This window comes from Squalius cephalus (genome assembly GCF_949319135.1).
Source record: "Squalius cephalus genome assembly, chromosome: 15".
Taxonomy (NCBI): domain Eukaryota; kingdom Metazoa; phylum Chordata; class Actinopteri; order Cypriniformes; family Leuciscidae; genus Squalius; species Squalius cephalus.
Genome location: NC_137136.1, coordinates 32,897,615 through 32,917,740, shown reverse-complemented (window position 1 = coordinate 32,917,740; position 20,126 = coordinate 32,897,615). Strand labels below are relative to the sequence as shown.

The window sequence follows — 20,126 nt, the reverse complement described above, 5'->3', positions numbered from 1 at the left end:
CGAGTTTACATCGTGATATAAAGTCACAATCGTGTGTTATAAAGTCAGAATTGCGAGATATAAACTCATAATTGCGTGTTATAAAGTCAGAATTGCAAGATATAAACTCATAATTGCATGTTATAAAGTCAGAATTGCAAGATATAAACTCATAATTGCTTGTTATAAAGTCAGAATTGCGAGATATAAACTCATAATTGCGTTCTATAAAGTCAGAATTGTGAGACATAAACTTTTTGATTTTTATGGACACTTGTTTCCGCCACCGAATAAAAAATAATAGGTAATTGCAACTTTTCCATCTCACAATTCTGACTTTTTTTCTCACAATTGCGAGTTTACATCGTGATATAAAGTAACAATTGTCTGTTATTAAGTCAGAATAGTTAGAAATAAACTCGCAATTCTGACTTTTTTTCTCGCAATTGTGAGTTTAAATCTCGCAATTCTCACTTTATAACACGCAATTCTGATTTTATATATCAATCAGAATTGCAAGATGTAAACTCGCAATTGTGAGATAAAAAGTTGCCATTATCTTTGCAAATGTTTTATTCTCTGGCGGAAACAAGCTTCCATAGATTTTTTTTTTCATCCTGCAACGTAAAAGAAATAAGCACGCAACCACTAGTTCTCAGTTATTCTGCTGATAACGCAGTGGCACTAGGTAGAATGAAGGAAAAGTTTTAAATAACTAATGGGGCGATAACTTTTTTTGATATAAGTGCAATAACTCCAAACGAATGTCCAAAAAATGTATAAAAAAATGAAATCTCTCTCTTTCTTGCTGCCTAGTTCGCCTATAGGCACACGCTCAACAGACTTTACTTCTGTAACATGACACATTTCCATCAGTAGGGAGGGACTTGATTTTAGAGAGGCAGAGCCACTTACTTTGATTCTACCTACTTTACATGTAAAATGCACAACATAAACTACAAGTATTTATAGTATATTTTCATTAGACACTAAAGATATGTTCGTAGAATAGCCTGCACAACGATACGGATGAAACCAGGATTTCAGGCCTCTGTGTTTTACACTGTATGTCTCACTTCAGCTGATCTTGTCATGAACTTGCACCTGCACTTGATAATTAAGAGAAAGACCTGATGGCGGCACACCCCTAAAAAACTATTAAAGATAACCCGACGAATGCGTATTGGTTGAGCACAGTTGTAAACAGGTTGGAACAGACTGTACGAGAACGAGATGATCTGCAGGCATCTTGGCTTTTCTGTCTCCACCCTTACAGTCCAAATTTGGTCATTTACATTTTGGCAATTTTACCACTGTCCAGTTCTTTGAAGGGCTCTTAAACGGGACCTATTGTGCCCTTTGGGCTCTACTAGAACAGGTTAATGCTTGAATGCTCAAAAAACACATTATTTTCACATATTTTACATTACTCAACCCCTCTCTTCCCAGTCTGTCAGGAATGCTCTGCGGGGTGTTTCCCAAAAGAATCGTTAGCCAACTATGGTTGCAGGTTGTCATTATCAGCGTAGTTCAACAAGTTCATGTTTCATGAAACCATAGTTCCAATGAACATTCAAACAGCATCGCAAAGTTGTGTGTGTTTGGAACAAAGCCATGGTTTCTCGTTTGTATTACATGTCGACTTAAATCATTATCTTGAGCAAAATACACAAGCTGACATTTAGAATAATATCATTTGAATGTATACAAATATCATTGACGTCTTTTTGCAACCGTTTTTGAAGAGTGTGCATGTGCGAACGTGCTCTAGTACGCAAGAACGACACTATGATTGAGTGTGTAAATAAAGCAAAATAACTGAGAAAAATGAGAATTAGTCCTCTATGAAGCCCCTCCTTCTGAAAAGCACACTGTGCTCTGATTGGTCGGCTGGAGCAGTGTGTTGTGATTGGTCAAGCGCTACGAGAGTGTTTGGGAAATGTCCCGCCCCTTTCCATAATCACCAGTTTAACACACTACTAACTAACTCAACCAGTCCCCGCCCCTTTATTCTGCGTATGAATTATTTAAATGAGGAATATTGTGACGTATTCGTTCCGGAAGAAACTCAAGACTACAATGGAGACGTTTCAGGGAGTTCAGAAACACTGACACTGATATAGAGAAGAACTCAGAGCTTTTTCATGCTCAAACAGCAACATTACACACTAAAGAAAGATGAAAAAGTAAAAAAAAAGCATGAAATTGATATTCTGAACATTTTTTCTCTCTCTGCAGCCTCCGTAATAAAGCAAAGATGGCAGCATGCAGGCAGAGTTTATTTCAAAGTAAATTTATTTTCTCATTAAAGGGAACCTAAAAACTATGAGGAAATGACATTGTTGTTCTAATGCCCCCAAAATAGGAGTGAAGTGTGATACCCGCTGAGGATGTGGATTCGTTCGGTGTTGTACTTCAGCGGCGTGAGCTCGGCTCGGAGGACCTGAAGTGCTTCAAGAACCTTCCCATCCTCCAGATACTCCAAATACTTCTGTTGCAGGAGCAAGAACTTCATCCGCTGAACAACACAGGACAAAAATCACTCAGAACATTCATACAACTGATGGTGGAGATGTTGAGAGGACTTTGGACTCTTACCACCACAGCGCTCGGTGAATGCATCAGTGCTTTCAGCTCGTTGAGGTCACTCTCAGCCTGTTACAATGAAAAACAGACAGATTAACTGAGTTCCTCAAGTTGACCGACCCTTATCTGTTTCTTGTTTGGTTTGTTATGACCCATATGACCATTAAATACACAAAAGGACAAAGTTTAGAAACACCCATAAGGTGTAATCTTACGAGATATTGATGGGAATCATTCACTGTTTGTTTAATGATTCGGATTCCACTAAATTATTCTGTAACACTTTACTTTACTTTAAGTCCCCCTGTGGTGAAAATCAAGCTTTTAAATGTAGTTTATATGTCTATATGGTGTTTTTAATGACAAACCATGTGTAAATTCATAAGTCGACACCATTGCTGAGTATTTTCTCCTTAAAACTGCAGTGAATCAAAGACAGTCTCAAAAACACACTTTGAAATCGCTGGTGTTTCTGACGTCACAAACTACCTTGTAACCAATCAGATCATGAGGGGGCGGGGCTTTAGCATATCATTAACTGATGCGAAGTAGGAGAGTCTCAAGAGAAGCCAGGTTATCCCAGTTCTGTTGATATGAAAAATCTGCCGCATTTAGCAATATAGCAGGTGAATTATGTATATGATGTATATTACGATGTTATGATGATCTCCACTGATGTTCTGAGTTGTTCAAAGCGTTTCTAGGGATGCTGATTGTTAGAAGGAAGCTGTCGAACGGGAACATTGTTTGTGTAACATTAGCAGCACATTATTAGCTGTTTGATAACGTAGTCAAGGAAAAGGCTAATCATATTAATTCCTGTTATTATGTCCGACATAGAGAGCAATACATAAAACACATTACCATCCTGATACAGTGACTTATATACGATACGAGCCTGTATAGTTCACTCTTCCACTTCTTCTGATTCAGTTTCTGGTTCAAACATACACTCACCTAAAGGATTATTAGGAACACCATACTAATACTGTGTTTGACCCCTATTGTTCTAAATGTTGGCCCATATTGATAGGATAGCATCTTGCAGTTGATGGAGATTTGTGGGATGCACATCCAGGGCACGAAGCTCCCGTTCCACCACATCCCAAAGATGCTCTATTGGGTTGAGATCTGGTGACTGTGGGGGCCATTTTAGTACAGTGAACTCATTGTCATGTTCAAGAAACCAATTTGAAATGATTCGAGCTTTGTTACATGGTGCATTATCCTGCTGGAAGTAGCCATCAGAGGATGGGTACATGGTGGTCATAAAGGGATGGACATGGTCAGAAACAATGCTCAGGTAGGCCGTGGCATTTAAACGATGCCTAATTGGCACTAAGGGGCCTAAAGTGTGCCAAGAAAACATCCCCCACACCATTACACCACCACCACCAGCCTGCACAGTGGTAACAAGGCATGATGGATCCATGTTCTCATTCTGTTTACGCCAAATTCTGACTCTACCATCTGAATGTCTCAACAGAAATCGAGACTCATCAGACAAGGCAACATTTTTCCAGTCTTCAACTGTCCAACTTTGGTGAGCTCGTGCAAATTGTAGCCTCTTTTTCCTATTTGTAGTGGAGATGAGTGGTACCCGGTGGGGTCTTCTGCTGTTGTAGCCCATCCGCCTCAAGGTTGTGCGTGTTGTGGCTTCACAAATGCTTTGCTGCATACCTCGGTTGTAACGAGTGGTTATTTCAGTCAAAGTTGCTCTTCTATCAGCTTGAATCAGTCGGCCCGTTCTCCTCTGACCTCTAGCATCAACAAGGCATTTTCGCCCACAGGACTGCCGCATACTGGATGTTTTTCCCTTTTCACACCATTCTTTGTAAACACTAGAAATGGTTGTGCGTGAAAATCCCAGTAACTGAGCAGATTGTGAAATACTCAGACCGGCCCGTCTGGCACCAACAACCATGCCACGCTCAAAATTGCTTAAATCACCTTTCTTTTCCATACTGACATTCAGTTTGGAGTTCAGGAGATTGTCTTGACCAGGACCACACCCCTAAATGCATTGAAGCAACTGCCATGTGATTGGTTGATTAGATAATTGCATTAATGAGAAATTGAACAGGTGTTCTTAATAATCCTTTAGGTGAGTGTATATGGCTGAATTAAACCAGTATTTCCTCTTATCATTGTGCAGCATTTACTACAGTAAAGTGGATCCCGAGACCAAGTGGATCTCTGAGCTGGTGTGAGTGAGTGGAGGCGGGGTTAGTTAGCATAATGGTTCCGCATACTAAATGAATCAAGGGTGTAGAGTTACATTCAAGCTATTTTAAGGCATGAAGAAATTCTTTTCACACAATTTTTTTTTAATTTTTTTTTTTTATATGTAATTTTGGTGATCAAATATGAGTTAAGGGATTAAAATTATTGACTACAGAGGGACTTTAAAGCCTGTATGTACAGTATAATGCATATTCATAATGTATGTTATAATAATGAATCATATCTTTTCATAAATAACTATAATCAAAGTTAAAACGCATTATAATACTTGCAGATTCCTTGTAACATCTGACATTGGTTGTGTGTCATGCATTATACTTTCTAAAGGTATAACAATGCAAGTATTATAATGTAATATAACTGTGGTTACAATTATTTATGAGACCATACAATGCATTATAAAAGTGAATTACAAGGCATAATTACTGCAATAAAATACTTTTATAATGCATGACACATAAAGACTTGATGAACGAAGGACTTACGGGTTTGGAACGACATGAGGGTGAGTAATTAATGACAGAATTTACATTTTTGGGTGAACTAACCCTTTAATCTTTTTAAGCTTCTTTAGTTCTATGTAAATACTACGGTACACAGGTCAGTCACTCAGTAACATGGCAATAAAGCTAATGCCATCAGTGTACCATTACAGTGCATTTTTCTAATGATTCACATGATATGATTTCTACATTTTCCTATTCTGTTTCATTCGTAAAGTAATTCTAGATGATTTCTACAATTTCAATAACTACAATTTCTAGACAGGCCATGTGAAGACTCACCTTTTCCCACTCTCCCTCCATCACATGATTCCGGAACTTGGTAGCAGCGGGATGCTCAAGTCTACAGCCCGATTCCTGCATTAACAGGTCCACAGTTTGACTGAAACACGACAAAAAGAAATATGTTAATTAAGAATGTGAAGTGGATTCATATTCCTTTTACATGATAGAGTTCGGACTAGAGAACACACACACACACACACACACACACACACACACACACACACACACACACACACACACACACACACACACACACACACACAGAGTTCCAATCTCCTAGCAACAAGAAGTCAGTGTTTGATTCATGAAAGCAATAATTAACATATAAACCCTTGAATGTTTCATTTCCTAGAAAGGAACGCCTCTCCCACTGTGTTCACTATAAATTGTGTGGAGCACCAATTCATCTGGTTTTCTACACCAGAAGAGCAAACAGGGATAACACTCCTAACAAAGACTATGTTAGGCAAGATGCATTACTGCAACAAGCTATTTTACTTTGCTTTTACCTTGTCAATATGAAAGAGCAAACTAATGGACTAATGCTTTAAAGGGATAGTTCACCCAAAAATGAAAATTACCCCATGATTCACTCACCCTGAAGCCATCCTAGGTGTATATGACTTTCTTCTTTCAGACAAATACAATCAGAGTTATATTAAAAAATGTCCTGGCCAGGGCTCAACGCTAAGGATGTTTTCTACTTGTCCTGCCAACATTTTCACTGGCCCCACAATAAACAAATAATAAAGTAAAAGAAAAGAAAACGGGCCTATAAAATAAGCCTAGTATTGTTTTTGTTATTTTTTTAAATAAGGTTATGACACCAAAAGCTACTAGATTAACTCATTTAAACAGCAAGTAATAAAATAGGAGCAAATAATCAAATTACGAGCAAAAGCACAAATAAATACAACAGAACAAACATATAAATGAAATAAACGGTGCTTTTCAGCTTTTTCATGTAGGTTTAAACAAGAGATTTTCAGGTATAGAAATTGTAATCTAATGTATATATTGTATAATGTATAATCTAATTGTAATCTAATAACTATATAACTATAGATCAACCTTTATTCAGGTTAATCAGTGTAGTGCCGTTAAAGATACATAAATAATGTTTTGAAATGTTGAATATATAAAACGTTAAATACTGGTATTTTAAATTATTTAAAAATGAAAAGATACTTCACATGTGAAATTAAACCCGCCAGGAGGTGGCACCAAGTCACTGTTAATGAGAGAGTCATTGAGATTCAACCGATTCATTCAAACGGCTGATTCATTCTTATTGAGTGAATCATGATTCAGCTGATTCGTTCAAAAAGCTGATTCAATCAGTAAAGATACACCGTCGTGTGTTGCTCAGAGACGTAAAACAGTGCTGTGGACTTCGTTTGGAAATATTTTCATTGGCGGAATAGAGCGAAACAGGTGATTTGATGTCTAAAATGTAAGTCGCTTAATATTAACTTGTTTATTAAACTGTACATTGTATAACATCAATGTCTCATTTGTATCATGCTGATATTTGGAGAAAATGGCACTCTTCGTGTAATATTGGTTAACTATATTAAATGACATAAATATAAAACACATACAGACTATTTAGACATAAGACTAAATCACGTAGTGTAGTTCTTAGTGTCGAGCCCTGTTGGCTCTTCCAAGCTTTATAATGGCAGTGAATGGCGTTTCTATTTTGAAGTCCATCAAAGCACATCCATCCATGATAACAGTAAATCCACACTGCTCTGGGGGGTTAATAAAGGCCTTCTGAAGCGAAGCGATACGTTTGTGTTAGAAAAATATCCATATTTAAAACTTTATCGACTAAAATAACTAGCTTCCGACAGACGGCCGTACTCATCAATTTACAGCAGAGGAGTAACCTTTGACTTCACGCATTGATGAACACGGAAGTGCGAATTAGAAGTCTAAAAGGAGAATTTTTAAAGGGAAAGCTTGAGTTTGTTGCCAAGCCCTGTTTGTTTGAACTGTGAGAGGCGTCAAAGCTTACGCTACTCCTTCATCTACGTCACACATCGTCAAGGGTTGCTCTTTTGGCGTAAATCGATGTGTACGGCCGTCTGCCGGAAGCTAGTTATTTTAGTCGATAAAGTTTTAAATATGGATATTTTTCTTACACAAACGCATCGCTTCGCTTCAGAAGGCCTTTATTAACCCCCCAGAGCAGTGTGGATTTACTTTTATCATGAATAGATGTGCTTTGATGGACATCAAAAAATATAAAGCCATTCACTGCCATTATAAAGCTTGGAAGAGCCAGGACATTTTTTAATACAACTCAAATTGTATTCGTCTGAAAGAAGAATGTCATATAGGCCTACACCTAGGAAGGCTTGAGGATGAGTAAATCATGGGGTAATTTTCATTTTTGGGTGAACTAACCCTTTAAGTGTGTAAAATAAATTTAAATTATATTTAAATGTATTTAAAAACTGAAAATGGCATAACCAACATACATTTCACAATCTTTTTGTGAGAAGAAAGCATCCCTACAGCTTCTGAAAGTGAACAGCAATGTTTTACAGTAGCATTACATAAAAAGTAGGCTAAGTGTCACTTTAACATCAGGGTAAACCAGGGTTTAGGATTTCAGTTAGGCCTACATTAGGTTTATTTGACAACAAAAATGTAATAATCAAATATATAAAAATAAAGCAATGCTTAGTCATCACTGTACGAATTAAATACTGATTCTTATTAAAGCTACAAAAGTTATTCAGTCAAGAGCAGTGAGTGATTTCTTTTCTCTGTCTTTCGTTGTTTAACATTAAGCACACAGATGACAGCAGGTTTATTAGGTTGCTGTCACTTAAAGAGCTGCACCGATCCAATATATTGTTACACGCACGTTTTCTTTCTCAACTCCATTTAAGACATAGGCTATCTGACTGCGTTTATGTGAATACTCACCAACAAGGGTATTTTGACAGAATTTTGTGTGTATTTGAACCATATAAGCTGCAGAAGAGAACTGATTTCGGGATCACGTGTTGTCCGAGAGGCGCGTGAGTTCTTCGATTATTGCATTTAATAACATTAAGCACGTCACACGTATGTAACCGTTACTTTTTGTGGACTTTTGTTAACTTTTGAAGTATTAAAATTATCGAAATATCGTAAATGTACATATCGTGATATGCATATCACAATAACTCGCAAGTTCTTGTGCATATCACGATATGTACATTTACGATATTTCGATAATCATTCAGCCCTAATATATAGGCTAGCCTACATATAGGCCTAGGCGTTATTTCAACTTTACATTTTTATTAAAACTCAGATTTTCAGATTTTATTAAAATTCTGGGTTTTTATTTTTTGTTATATTAGGTCTTAAAGGATTTTTGTACTCGGTCCAACCCTGGCTATTTATCAGCATATTAAATTATAATGTAAATTTTGATATACACCACTGACATTATACGAAAACATTTAATCAAAACACAGACACAAAAACACTAATAACAGTGAAAAATCAAAATTGACACAACATGAAAGCATAAAAACACCACTGATATCATCATGAAACCAATAATAACACTGACAAATTACACAAAAACGCCACCATGAAAACACAAACTCTACTGGCACCATATAAAGGTACAAAAACACGGGAAAAATCCACTAAAATGTTACAAAACACCATTGACACTGTTATGAAACCAATAACAGCACTGACAAGTTAAAAAAAAAAAAAAAAAAAAAAAAAAAAATACAGGTACACATCATGAAAACACAAAAACACCACAGACAAGTTACACCAGGTACACACTGCACAATTTTAGTTGCGATATTCACTCGCCGACACTTTTGTGGTCAGTACTAAAACCAGTAAAATCCACTGATACATTACAAAAACACCACTGACACGGTCATGAAAGCTCAAAAACACCACTGACACGTCATGAAAGCTCAAAAACACCACTGACACCATCATGAAAGCACAAAAACACCACTGACACCATCATGAAAGCTCAAAAACACCACTGACACCGTCATGAAAGCTCAAAAACACCACTGACACCATCATGAAAGCACAAAAACACCACTGACACTGTCATGAAAGCTCAAAAACACCACTGACACCATCATGAAAGCTCAAAAACACCACTGACACCATCATGAAAGCTCAAAAACACCACTGACACCATTATGAAATAACAAAAACACCACTGACACCATCATGAAAGCTCAAAAACACCACTAACACCATCATGAAAGCTCAAAACACCACTGACACCATCATGAAAGCTCAAAAACACCGACACCATCATGAAAGCTCAAAAAAACACTGACACCATCACGAAAGCTCAAAAACACTGACACCATCACGAAAGCTCAAAAACACCACTGACACCATCACGAAAGCTCAAAAACACCACTGACACGGTCATGAAAGCTAAAAAAAAACACTGACACCATCATGAAAGCTCAAAAACACCACTGACACCATCATGAAAGCTCAAAAACACCACTAACACCATCATGAAAGCTCAAAACACCACTGACAACATCATGAAAGCTCAAAAAAACACTGACACCATCACGAAAGCTCAAAAACACTGACACCATCACGAAAGCTCAAAAACACCACTGACACCATCACGAAAGCTCAAAACACCACTGACACCATCACGAAAGCTCAAAAACACCACTGACACCGTCATGAAAGCTCAAAACACCACTGACACCATCATGAAAGCTCAAAAACACCACTGACACGGTCATGAAAGCTAAAAAAAACACTGACACCATCACGAAAGCTCAAAAACACCACTGACACCATCACGAAAGCTCAAAAACACCACTGACACCATCACGAAAGCTCAAAAACACCACTGACACCATCACGAAAGCTCAACTGACACTGACACCATCATGAAAACTAAAAAACACTGACACCATCATGAAAACTAAAAAACACTGACACCGTCATGAAAGCTCAAAAACACAGCTGACACCATCATGAAAGCTCAAAAACACCACTGACACCATCATGAAAGCTCAAAACACCACTGACACCATCACGAAAGCTCAAAAACACCACTGACACCATCACGAAAGCTCAAAAACACCACTGACACCATCATGAAAACTAAAAACACCACTGACACCATCACGAAAGCTCAAAAACACCACTGACACGGTCATGAAAGCTCAAAAACACCACTGACACCATCATGAAAGCTCAAAAACACCACTGACACCGTCATGAAAGCTCAAAAACACCACTGTCACCATCATGAAAGCTCAAAACACCACTGACACCATCACGAAAGCTCAAAAACACCACTGACACGGTCATGAAAGCTCAAAAACACCACTGACACCACTGACACCATCATGAAAGCTCAAAAACACCACTGACACCGTCATGAAAGCTCAAAAACACCAGTGACACCATCATGAAAGCTCAAAAATACCACTGACACCATCATGAAAGCTCAAAAACACCACTGACACCATCTCGAAAGCTCAAAAACACCACTGACACCATCATGAAAACAAAAAAAAAACACTGACACCATCATGAAAGCTCAAAAACACCACTGACACCATCACGAAAGCTCAAAAACACCACTGACACCATCATGAAAACTAAAAAAAACACTGACACCATCATGAAAGCTCAAAAACACCAGTGACACCGTCATGAAAGCTCAAAAACACCAGTGACACCGTCATGAAAGCTCAAAAACACCACTGACACTGTCATGAAAGCTCAAAAACACCACTGACACCATCATGAAAGCTCAAAAACACCACTGACACCATCATGAAAGCTCAAAAACACCACTGACACCATCACGAAAGCTCAAAAACACCACTGACACCATCATGAAAACTAAAAAAAACACTGACACCATCATGAAAGCTCAAAAACACCACTGACACCGTCATGAAAGCTAAAAAAAACACTGACACCATCATGAAAGCTAAAAAACACCACTGACACCGTCATGAAAGCTCAAAAACACAGCTGACACCGTCATGAAAGCTCAAAAACACCACTGACACCGTCATGAAAGCTCAAAAACACCACTGACACCATCATGAAAGCTCAAAAACACCACTGACACAGTCATGAAAGCTCAAAAACACCACTGACACCATCACGAAAGCTCAAAAACACCACTGACACCATCATGAAAGCTCAAAAACACCACTGACACCATCACGAAAGCTCAAAAACACCACTGACACCATCATGAAAACTAAAAAAAACACTGACACCATCATGAAAGCTCAAAAACACCACTGACACCATCACGAAAGCTCAAAAACACCACTGACACCATCATGAAAACTAAAAAAAACACTGACACCATCATGAAAGCTCAAAAACACCAGTGACACCGTCATGAAAGCTCAAAAACACCAGTGACACCGTCATGAAAGCTCAAAAACACCAGTGACACCGTCATGAAAGCTCAAAAACACCAGTGACACCATCATGAAAGCTCAAAAACACCACTGACACCATCATGAAAGCTCAAAAACACCACTGACACCATCACGAAAGCTCAAAAACACCACTGACACCATCATGAAAGCTCAAAAACACCACTGAGTCCTGACACCATCACGAAAGCTCAAAAACACCACTGACACCATCATGAAAACTAAAAAAAACACTGACACCATCATGAAAGCTCAAAAACACCACTGACACCATCACGAAAGCTCAAAAACACCACTGACACCATCATGAAAACTAAAAAAAACACTGACACCATCATGAAAGCTCAAAAACACCAGTGACACCGTCATGAAAGCTCAAAAACACCAGTGACACCGTCATGAAAGCTCAAAAACACCACTGACACTGTCATGAAAGCTCAAAAACACCACTGACACCATCATGAAAGCTCAAAAACACCACTGACACCATCATGAAAGCTCAAAAACACCACTGACACCATCATGAAAACTAAAAAAAACACTGACACCATCATGAAAGCTCAAAAACACCACTGACACGGTCATGAAAGCTAAAAAAAACACTGACACCATCATGAAAGCTAAAAAACACCACTGACACCGTCATGAAAGCTCAAAAACACAGCTGACACCGTCATGAAAGCTCAAAAACACCAGTGACACCGTCATGAAAGCTCAAAAACACCACTGACACCATCACGAAAGCTCAAAAACACCACTGACACCATCATGAAAACTAAAAAAAACACTGACACCATCATGAAAGCTCAAAAACACCAGTGACACCGTCATGAAAGCTCAAAAACACCAGTGACACCGTCATGAAAGCTCAAAAACACCAGTGACACCGTCATGAAAGCTCAAAAACACCAGTGACACCGTCATGAAAGCTCAAAAACACCACTGACACCATCATGAAAGCTCAAAAACACCACTGACACCATCACGAAAGCTCAAAAACACCACTGACACCATCATGAAAACTAAAAAAAACACTGACACCATCATGAAAGCTCAAAAACACCACTGACACGGTCATGAAAGCTAAAAAAAACACTGACACCATCATGAAAGCTAAAAAACACCACTGACACCGTCATGAAAGCTCAAAAACACAGCTGACACCATCATGAAAGCTCAAAAACACCACTGACACCATCATGAAAGCTCAAAAACACCACTGACACCATCACGAAAGCTCAAAAACACCACTGACACCATCATTAAAGCTAAAAAAAACACTGACACCATCATGAAAGCTCAAAAACACCACTGACACGGTCATGAAAGCTAAAAAAAACACTGACACCGTCATGAAAGCTCAAAAACACCAGTGACACCGTCATGAAAGCTCAAAAACACCAGTGACACCGTCATGAAAGCTCAAAAACACCACTGACACCATCATGAAAGCTCAAAAACACCACTGACACCATCACGAAAGCTCAAAAACACCACTGACACCATCATGAAAACTAAAAAAAACACTGACACCATCATGAAAGCTCAAAAACACCACTGACACGGTCATGAAAGCTAAAAAAAACACTGACACCGTCATGAAAGCTCAAAAACACCAGTGACACCGTCATGAAAGCTCAAAAACACCACTGACACCATCATGAAAGCTCAAAAACACAGCTGACACCATCATGAAAGCTCAAAAACACCAGTGACACCGTCATGAAAGCTCAAAAACACCACTGACACCATCATGAAAACTAAAAAAAACACTGACACCATCATGAAAGCTCAAAAACACCACTGACACGGTCATGAAAGCTAAAAAAAACACTGACACCATCATGAAAGCTCAAAAACACCACTGACACAGTCATGAAAGCTCAAAAACACCAGTGACACCGTCATGAAAGCTCAAAAACACCACTGACACCGTCATGAAAACTAAAAAAAACACTGACACCATCATGAAAGCTCAAAAACACCAGTGACACCGTCATGAAAGCTCAAAAACACCAGTGACACCGTCATGAAAGCTCAAAAACACCAGTGACACCGTCATGAAAGCTCAAAAACACCAGTGACACCGTCATGAAAGCTCAAAAACACCACTGACACCATCATGAAAGCTCAAAAACACCACTGACACCATCACGAAAGCTCAAAAACACCACTGACACCATCATGAAAACTAAAAAAAACACTGACACCATCATGAAAGCTCAAAAACACCACTGACACGGTCATGAAAGCTAAAAAAAACACTGACACCATCATGAAAGCTAAAAAACACCACTGACACCGTCATGAAAGCTCAAAAACACAGCTGACACCATCATGAAAGCTCAAAAACACCACTGACACCATCATGAAAGCTCAAAAACACCACTGACACCATCACGAAAGCTCAAAAACACCACTGACACCATCATGAAAACTAAAAAAAACACTGACACCATCATGAAAGCTCAAAAACACCACTGACACCATCATGAAAGCTCAAAAACACCACTGACACCATCATGAAAGCTCAAAAACACCACTGACACCGTCATGAAAGCTCAAAAACACCACTGACACCATCATGAAAGCTCAAAAACACCACTGACACCATCATGAAAGCTCAAAAACACCACTGACACCATCATGAAAGCTAAAAAACACCACTGACACCATCATGAAAGCTAAAAAAAAAAACACTGACACCGTCACGAAAGCTCAAAAACACCACTGACACCATCATGAAAGCTCAAAAACACCACTGACACCGTCATGAAAGCTCAAAAACACCACTGACACCATCATGAAAGCTCAAAAAACACCACTGACACGGTCATGAAAGCTAAAAAAAACACTGACACCGTCATGAAAGCTAAAAAAAACACCACTGACACCATCATGAAAGCTCAAAAACACCACTGACACGGTCACGAAAGCTCAAAAACACCACTGACACCATCATGAAAGCTCAAAAACACCACTGACACCATCATGAAAGCTCAAAAACACCACTGACACCATCATGAAAGCTCAAAAACACCACTGACACCATCATGAAAGCTCAAAACACCACTGACACTGTCATGAAAGCTCAAAAACACCACTGACACCATCATGAAAGCTCAAAAACACCACTGATCATGAAAGCTCAAAACACCATTATGAAATAACAAAAACACCACTAACACCATCATGAAAGTTTAAAAACACCGACACCATCACGAAAGCTCAAAAACACCACTGACACCATCATGAAAGCTCAAAAACACCACTGACACCATCATGAAAGCTCAAAAACACCACTGACACCATTATAAAATAAAAACACCACTGACACCATCATGAAAGCTCAAAAACACCACTGACACCATCATGAAAGCTCAAAAACACCACTGACACCATCATGAAAGCTCAAAAACACCACTGACACCATCATGAAAGCTAAAAAAAAACACTGACACCGTCATGAAAGCTCAAAAACACCACTGACACCATCATGAATAGGGGTGGGACGATACAGGTACCTCACGATTCAATTCTGTGGCGATATGTGGTCCACGATATGATAATATCACGATTCGCGATATCTACGATATTCAATATATTGGAAGAAATTTCATCAACGATATATCACGATATATGTGACTGAAAAGAAAAAGAAGGAATAAGGAAATTTTATGCATTTATTAATGCCAACATTTCCAACATTGTGCAAAGAAATATGCATTTGCATAATAACTCACTGCCTCCTGGTCTTAAATGTAAACACTGTACATCTAGACAGATAAAAGTGCATGAACATTACAAAACAACATGAACATTAACATGTGTAAACCATAATACTGAAACGTCAGTAGCGAACGAGGTGCATTTGCAGATTCGTAGTGTTGCTGTTATATTTTATCTTTGCAAAGCAGTTCTTGCAGATTGCATAGTCTTTATCCAGTGCCTTTTCGTCGACTGTCTCGTAAAACCCTTTAGAGTGGAAACTAGCGGGTGGGTCTTTGATTAGTTTTTAGCGCAATTTTCCACCGGACAAAATTGCGATTGTTAACTCATGATTTCTGTTCTGTCTGTGCGCACCAATCTTGCACTTCTATCTACTCCTCAACCAGACCACCTAGAGACTTCGGGTTTTTCGGCAGTATGTTAAGGAAGGTCTAATCTCGGGAACGCACAAAAAAAATCCAGGAAAAGATTTACTATCTCTTAGTGTTGTGATCCCATGACGTGAGAAAATTGCGCTAAAACACTCACTGAGTTTTTATTACTTGTTTATTGTTTTCCGCCATTCTTCTCGCTTCTCTTTTTTTCTGCAATTCTCTGTTGTTGTTAGTTAACTTGTGTTCTTCACCGGCCGCTGTTTGCGCCACTTTACCCCTATTTACTCGAACAGCGCCCCCCGCAAACAGAATGGTAGATATTGGGTAGTGACAGTGACAATGACAACGGGTAAATTAATCATTTTGTGTTGTAATAAAATATCGATATTGGGCGTTAGTGTATCGATTATTTAGTGCGACAGAGAGCACAACAATATATTGCAATATCGATTTTTTTCCCCACCCCTAATCATGAAAGCTAAAAAAACACTGACACCATCATGAAAGCTCAAAAACACCACTGACACCATTATGAAATAACAAAAACACCACTAACACCATCATGAAAGCTCAAAAACACCACTGACACCATCATGAAAGCTCGAAAACACCACTGACACCATCATGAAAGCTAAAAAAAACACTGACACCGTCATGAAAGCTCAAAAACACCACTGACACCATCATGAAAGCTCAAAAACACCACTGACACCATCACGAAAGCTCAAAAACACCACTGACACCATCATGAAAGCTCAAAAACACCACTGACACCATCATGAAAGCACAAAAACACCATCATGAAAGCACAAAAACACCACTGACACCATCATGAAAGCACAAAAACACCATCATGAAAGCTCAAAACACCACTGACACCATCATGAAAGCTCAAAAACACCACTGACACCATCATGAAAGCACAAAAACACCACTGACACCATCATGAAAGCTCAAAAACACCACTGACACCATCATGAAAGCTCAAAAACACCACTGACACCATCATGAAAGCTCAAAAACACCACTGACACGGTCACGAAAGCTCAAAAACACCACTGACACCATCATGAAAGCTCAAAAACACCACTGACACTGTCATGAAAGCTCAAAAACACCACTGACACCATCACGAAAGCTCAAAAACACCACTGACACCATCACGAAAGCTCAAAAACACCACTGACACCATCATGAAAGCTCAAAAACACCACTGACACCATCATGAAAGCTCAAAAACACCACTGACACCGTCATGAAAGCACAAAAACACCACTGACACCATCATGAAAGCACAAAAACACCATCATGAAAGCTCAAAACACCACTGACACCATCATGAAAGCTCAAAACACCACTGACACCATCATGAAAGCACAAAAACACCACTGACACCATCAAGAAAGTTCAAAAACACCACTGACACCATCAGCATCATGAAAGCTCAAAAACACCACTGACACCATCAGCATCATGAAAGCTCAAAAACACCACTGACACCATCATGAAAGCTCAAAAACACCACTGACACCATCATGAAAGCACAAAAACACCACTGACACCGTCATGAAAGCTCAAAAACACCACTGACACCATCATGAAAGCTAAAAAAAACACTGACACCGTCATGAAAGCTCAAAAACACCACTGACACCGTCATGAAAGCTCAAAAACACCACTGACACCGTCATGAAAGCTCAAAAACACCACTGACACCGTCATGAAAGCTCAAAAAAACACTGACACCGTCATGAAAGCTCAAAAACACCACTGACACCATCATGAAAGCTCAAAAACACCACTGACACCGTCATGAAAGCTCAAAAACACCACTGACACCATCATGAAAGCTAAAAAAAACACTGACACCGTCATGAAAGCTCAAAAACACCACTGACACCGTCATGAAAGCTCAAAAACACCACTGACACCGTCATGAAAGCTCAAAAACACCACTGACACCGTCATGAAAGCTCAAAAACACCACTGACACCATCATGAAAGCTCAAAAACACCACTGACACCATCATGAAAGCTCAAAAACACCACTGACACCATCATGAAAGCTCAAAAACACCACTGACACCGTCATGAAAGCTAAAAAAACACTGACACCGTCATGAAAGCTCAAAAACACCACTGACACCGTCATGAAAGCTAAAAAAACACTGACACCATCATGAAAGCACAAAAACACCACTGACACCATCATGAAAGCTCAAAAACACCACTGACACCATCATGAAAGCTAAAAAAAACACTGACACCATCATGAAAGCTCAAAAACACCACTGACACCATCATGAAAGCTCAAAAACACCACTGACACCATCATGAAAGCTCAAAAACACCACTGACACCATCATTAAAGCTAAAAAAAACACTGACACCATCATGAAAGCTCAAAAACACCACTGACACCATCATGAAAGCTCAAAAACACAACTGACACCATCATTAAAGCTAAAAAAAACACTGACACCATCATGAAAGCTCAAAAACACCACTGACACCATCATGAAAGCTCAAAAACACCACTGACACCGTCATGAAAGCTAAAAAAAACACTGACACCGTCATGAAAGCTCAAAAACACCGCTGACACCATCATGAAAGCTCAAAAACACCACTGACACCATCATGAAAGCTCAAAAACACCACTGACACCATCATGAAAGCTCAAAAACACCACTGACACCGTCATGAAAGCTCAAAAACACCACTGACACCACTGACACCATCATGAAAGCTCAAAAACACCACTGACACCATCATGAAAGCACAAAAACACCACTGACACCATCATGAAAGCTCAAAAACACCACTGACACCGTCATGAAAGCTCAAAAAACACTGGCACCATCATGAATGCCCAAAAACACCACTGACACCATCATGAAAGCTAAAAAAAACACTGACACCATCATGAAAGCACAAAAACACCACTGACACCATCATGAAAGCACAAAAACACCACTGACACCATCATGAAAGCTCAAAAACACCACTGACACCATCATGAAAGCTCAAAAAACACTGACACCGTCATGAAAGCTAAAAAAAAACACTGACACCATCATGAAAGCTCAAAAACACCACTGACACCATCATGAAAGCTCAAAAAACACTGACACCATCATGAAAGCTCAAAAACACCACTGACACCATCATGAAAGCTCAAAAACACCACTGACACCATCATGAAAGCTCAAAAACACCACTGACACGGTCATGAAAGCTCAAAAACACCACTGACACCGTCATGAAATCTCAAAAACACCACTGACACCATCACGAAAGCTCAAAAACACCACTGACACCATCATGAAAGCTCAAAAACACCACTGACACGGTCATGAAAGCTCAAAAACACCACTGACACCATTATGAAAGCTCAAAAACACCACTGACACCGTCATGAAAGCTCAAAAACACCACTGACACGGTCATGAAAGCTCAAAAACACCACTGACACGGTCATGAAAGCTCAAAAACACCACTGACACCATTATGAAAGCTCAAAAACACCACTGACACCATCATGAAAGCTAAAAAACACCACTGACACGGTCATGAAAGCTAAAAAACACCACTGACACGGTCATGAAAGCTCAAAAACACCACTGACACCATCATGAAAGCTCAAAAACACCACTGACACCATCATGAAAGCTCAAAAAACACTGACACCGTCATGAAAGCTCAAAAACACCACTGACACCATCATGAAAGCTCAAAAAACACTGACACCGTCATGAAAGCTCAAAAACACCACTGACACCATCATGAAAGCTCAAAAACACCACTGACACCATCATGAAAGCTCAAAAACACCACTGACACGGTCATGAAAGCTCAAAAACACCACTGACACCATTATGAAAGCTCAAAAAACACTGACACCGTCATGAAAGCTCAAAAACACCACTGACACGGTCATGAAAGCTCAAAAACACCACTGACACCATTATGAAAGCTCAAAAACACCACTG

The 20,126-nt window shown here is 39.1% G+C and overlaps 1 protein-coding gene across 2 annotated transcripts in view; it reads right to left on the bottom strand.

Annotated features, from left to right (window-relative positions):
- Positions 1-20,126, bottom strand: part of wdr26a (WD repeat domain 26a) — a 45,381-nt gene that overhangs the window by 19,785 nt on the left and 5,470 nt on the right. For both annotated transcript variants that reach the window (XM_079894229.1, XM_079894228.1), the window contains exons 2-4: positions 5,595-5,694; positions 2,578-2,634; positions 2,361-2,497 (exon numbers count right to left, since the gene is read on the bottom strand). In XM_079894229.1, coding sequence (XP_079750355.1) covers positions 2,361-2,497; positions 2,578-2,634; positions 5,595-5,694 — 294 coding nt within the window. The remainder of the gene's footprint in view (positions 1-2,360; positions 2,498-2,577; positions 2,635-5,594; positions 5,695-20,126) is intronic.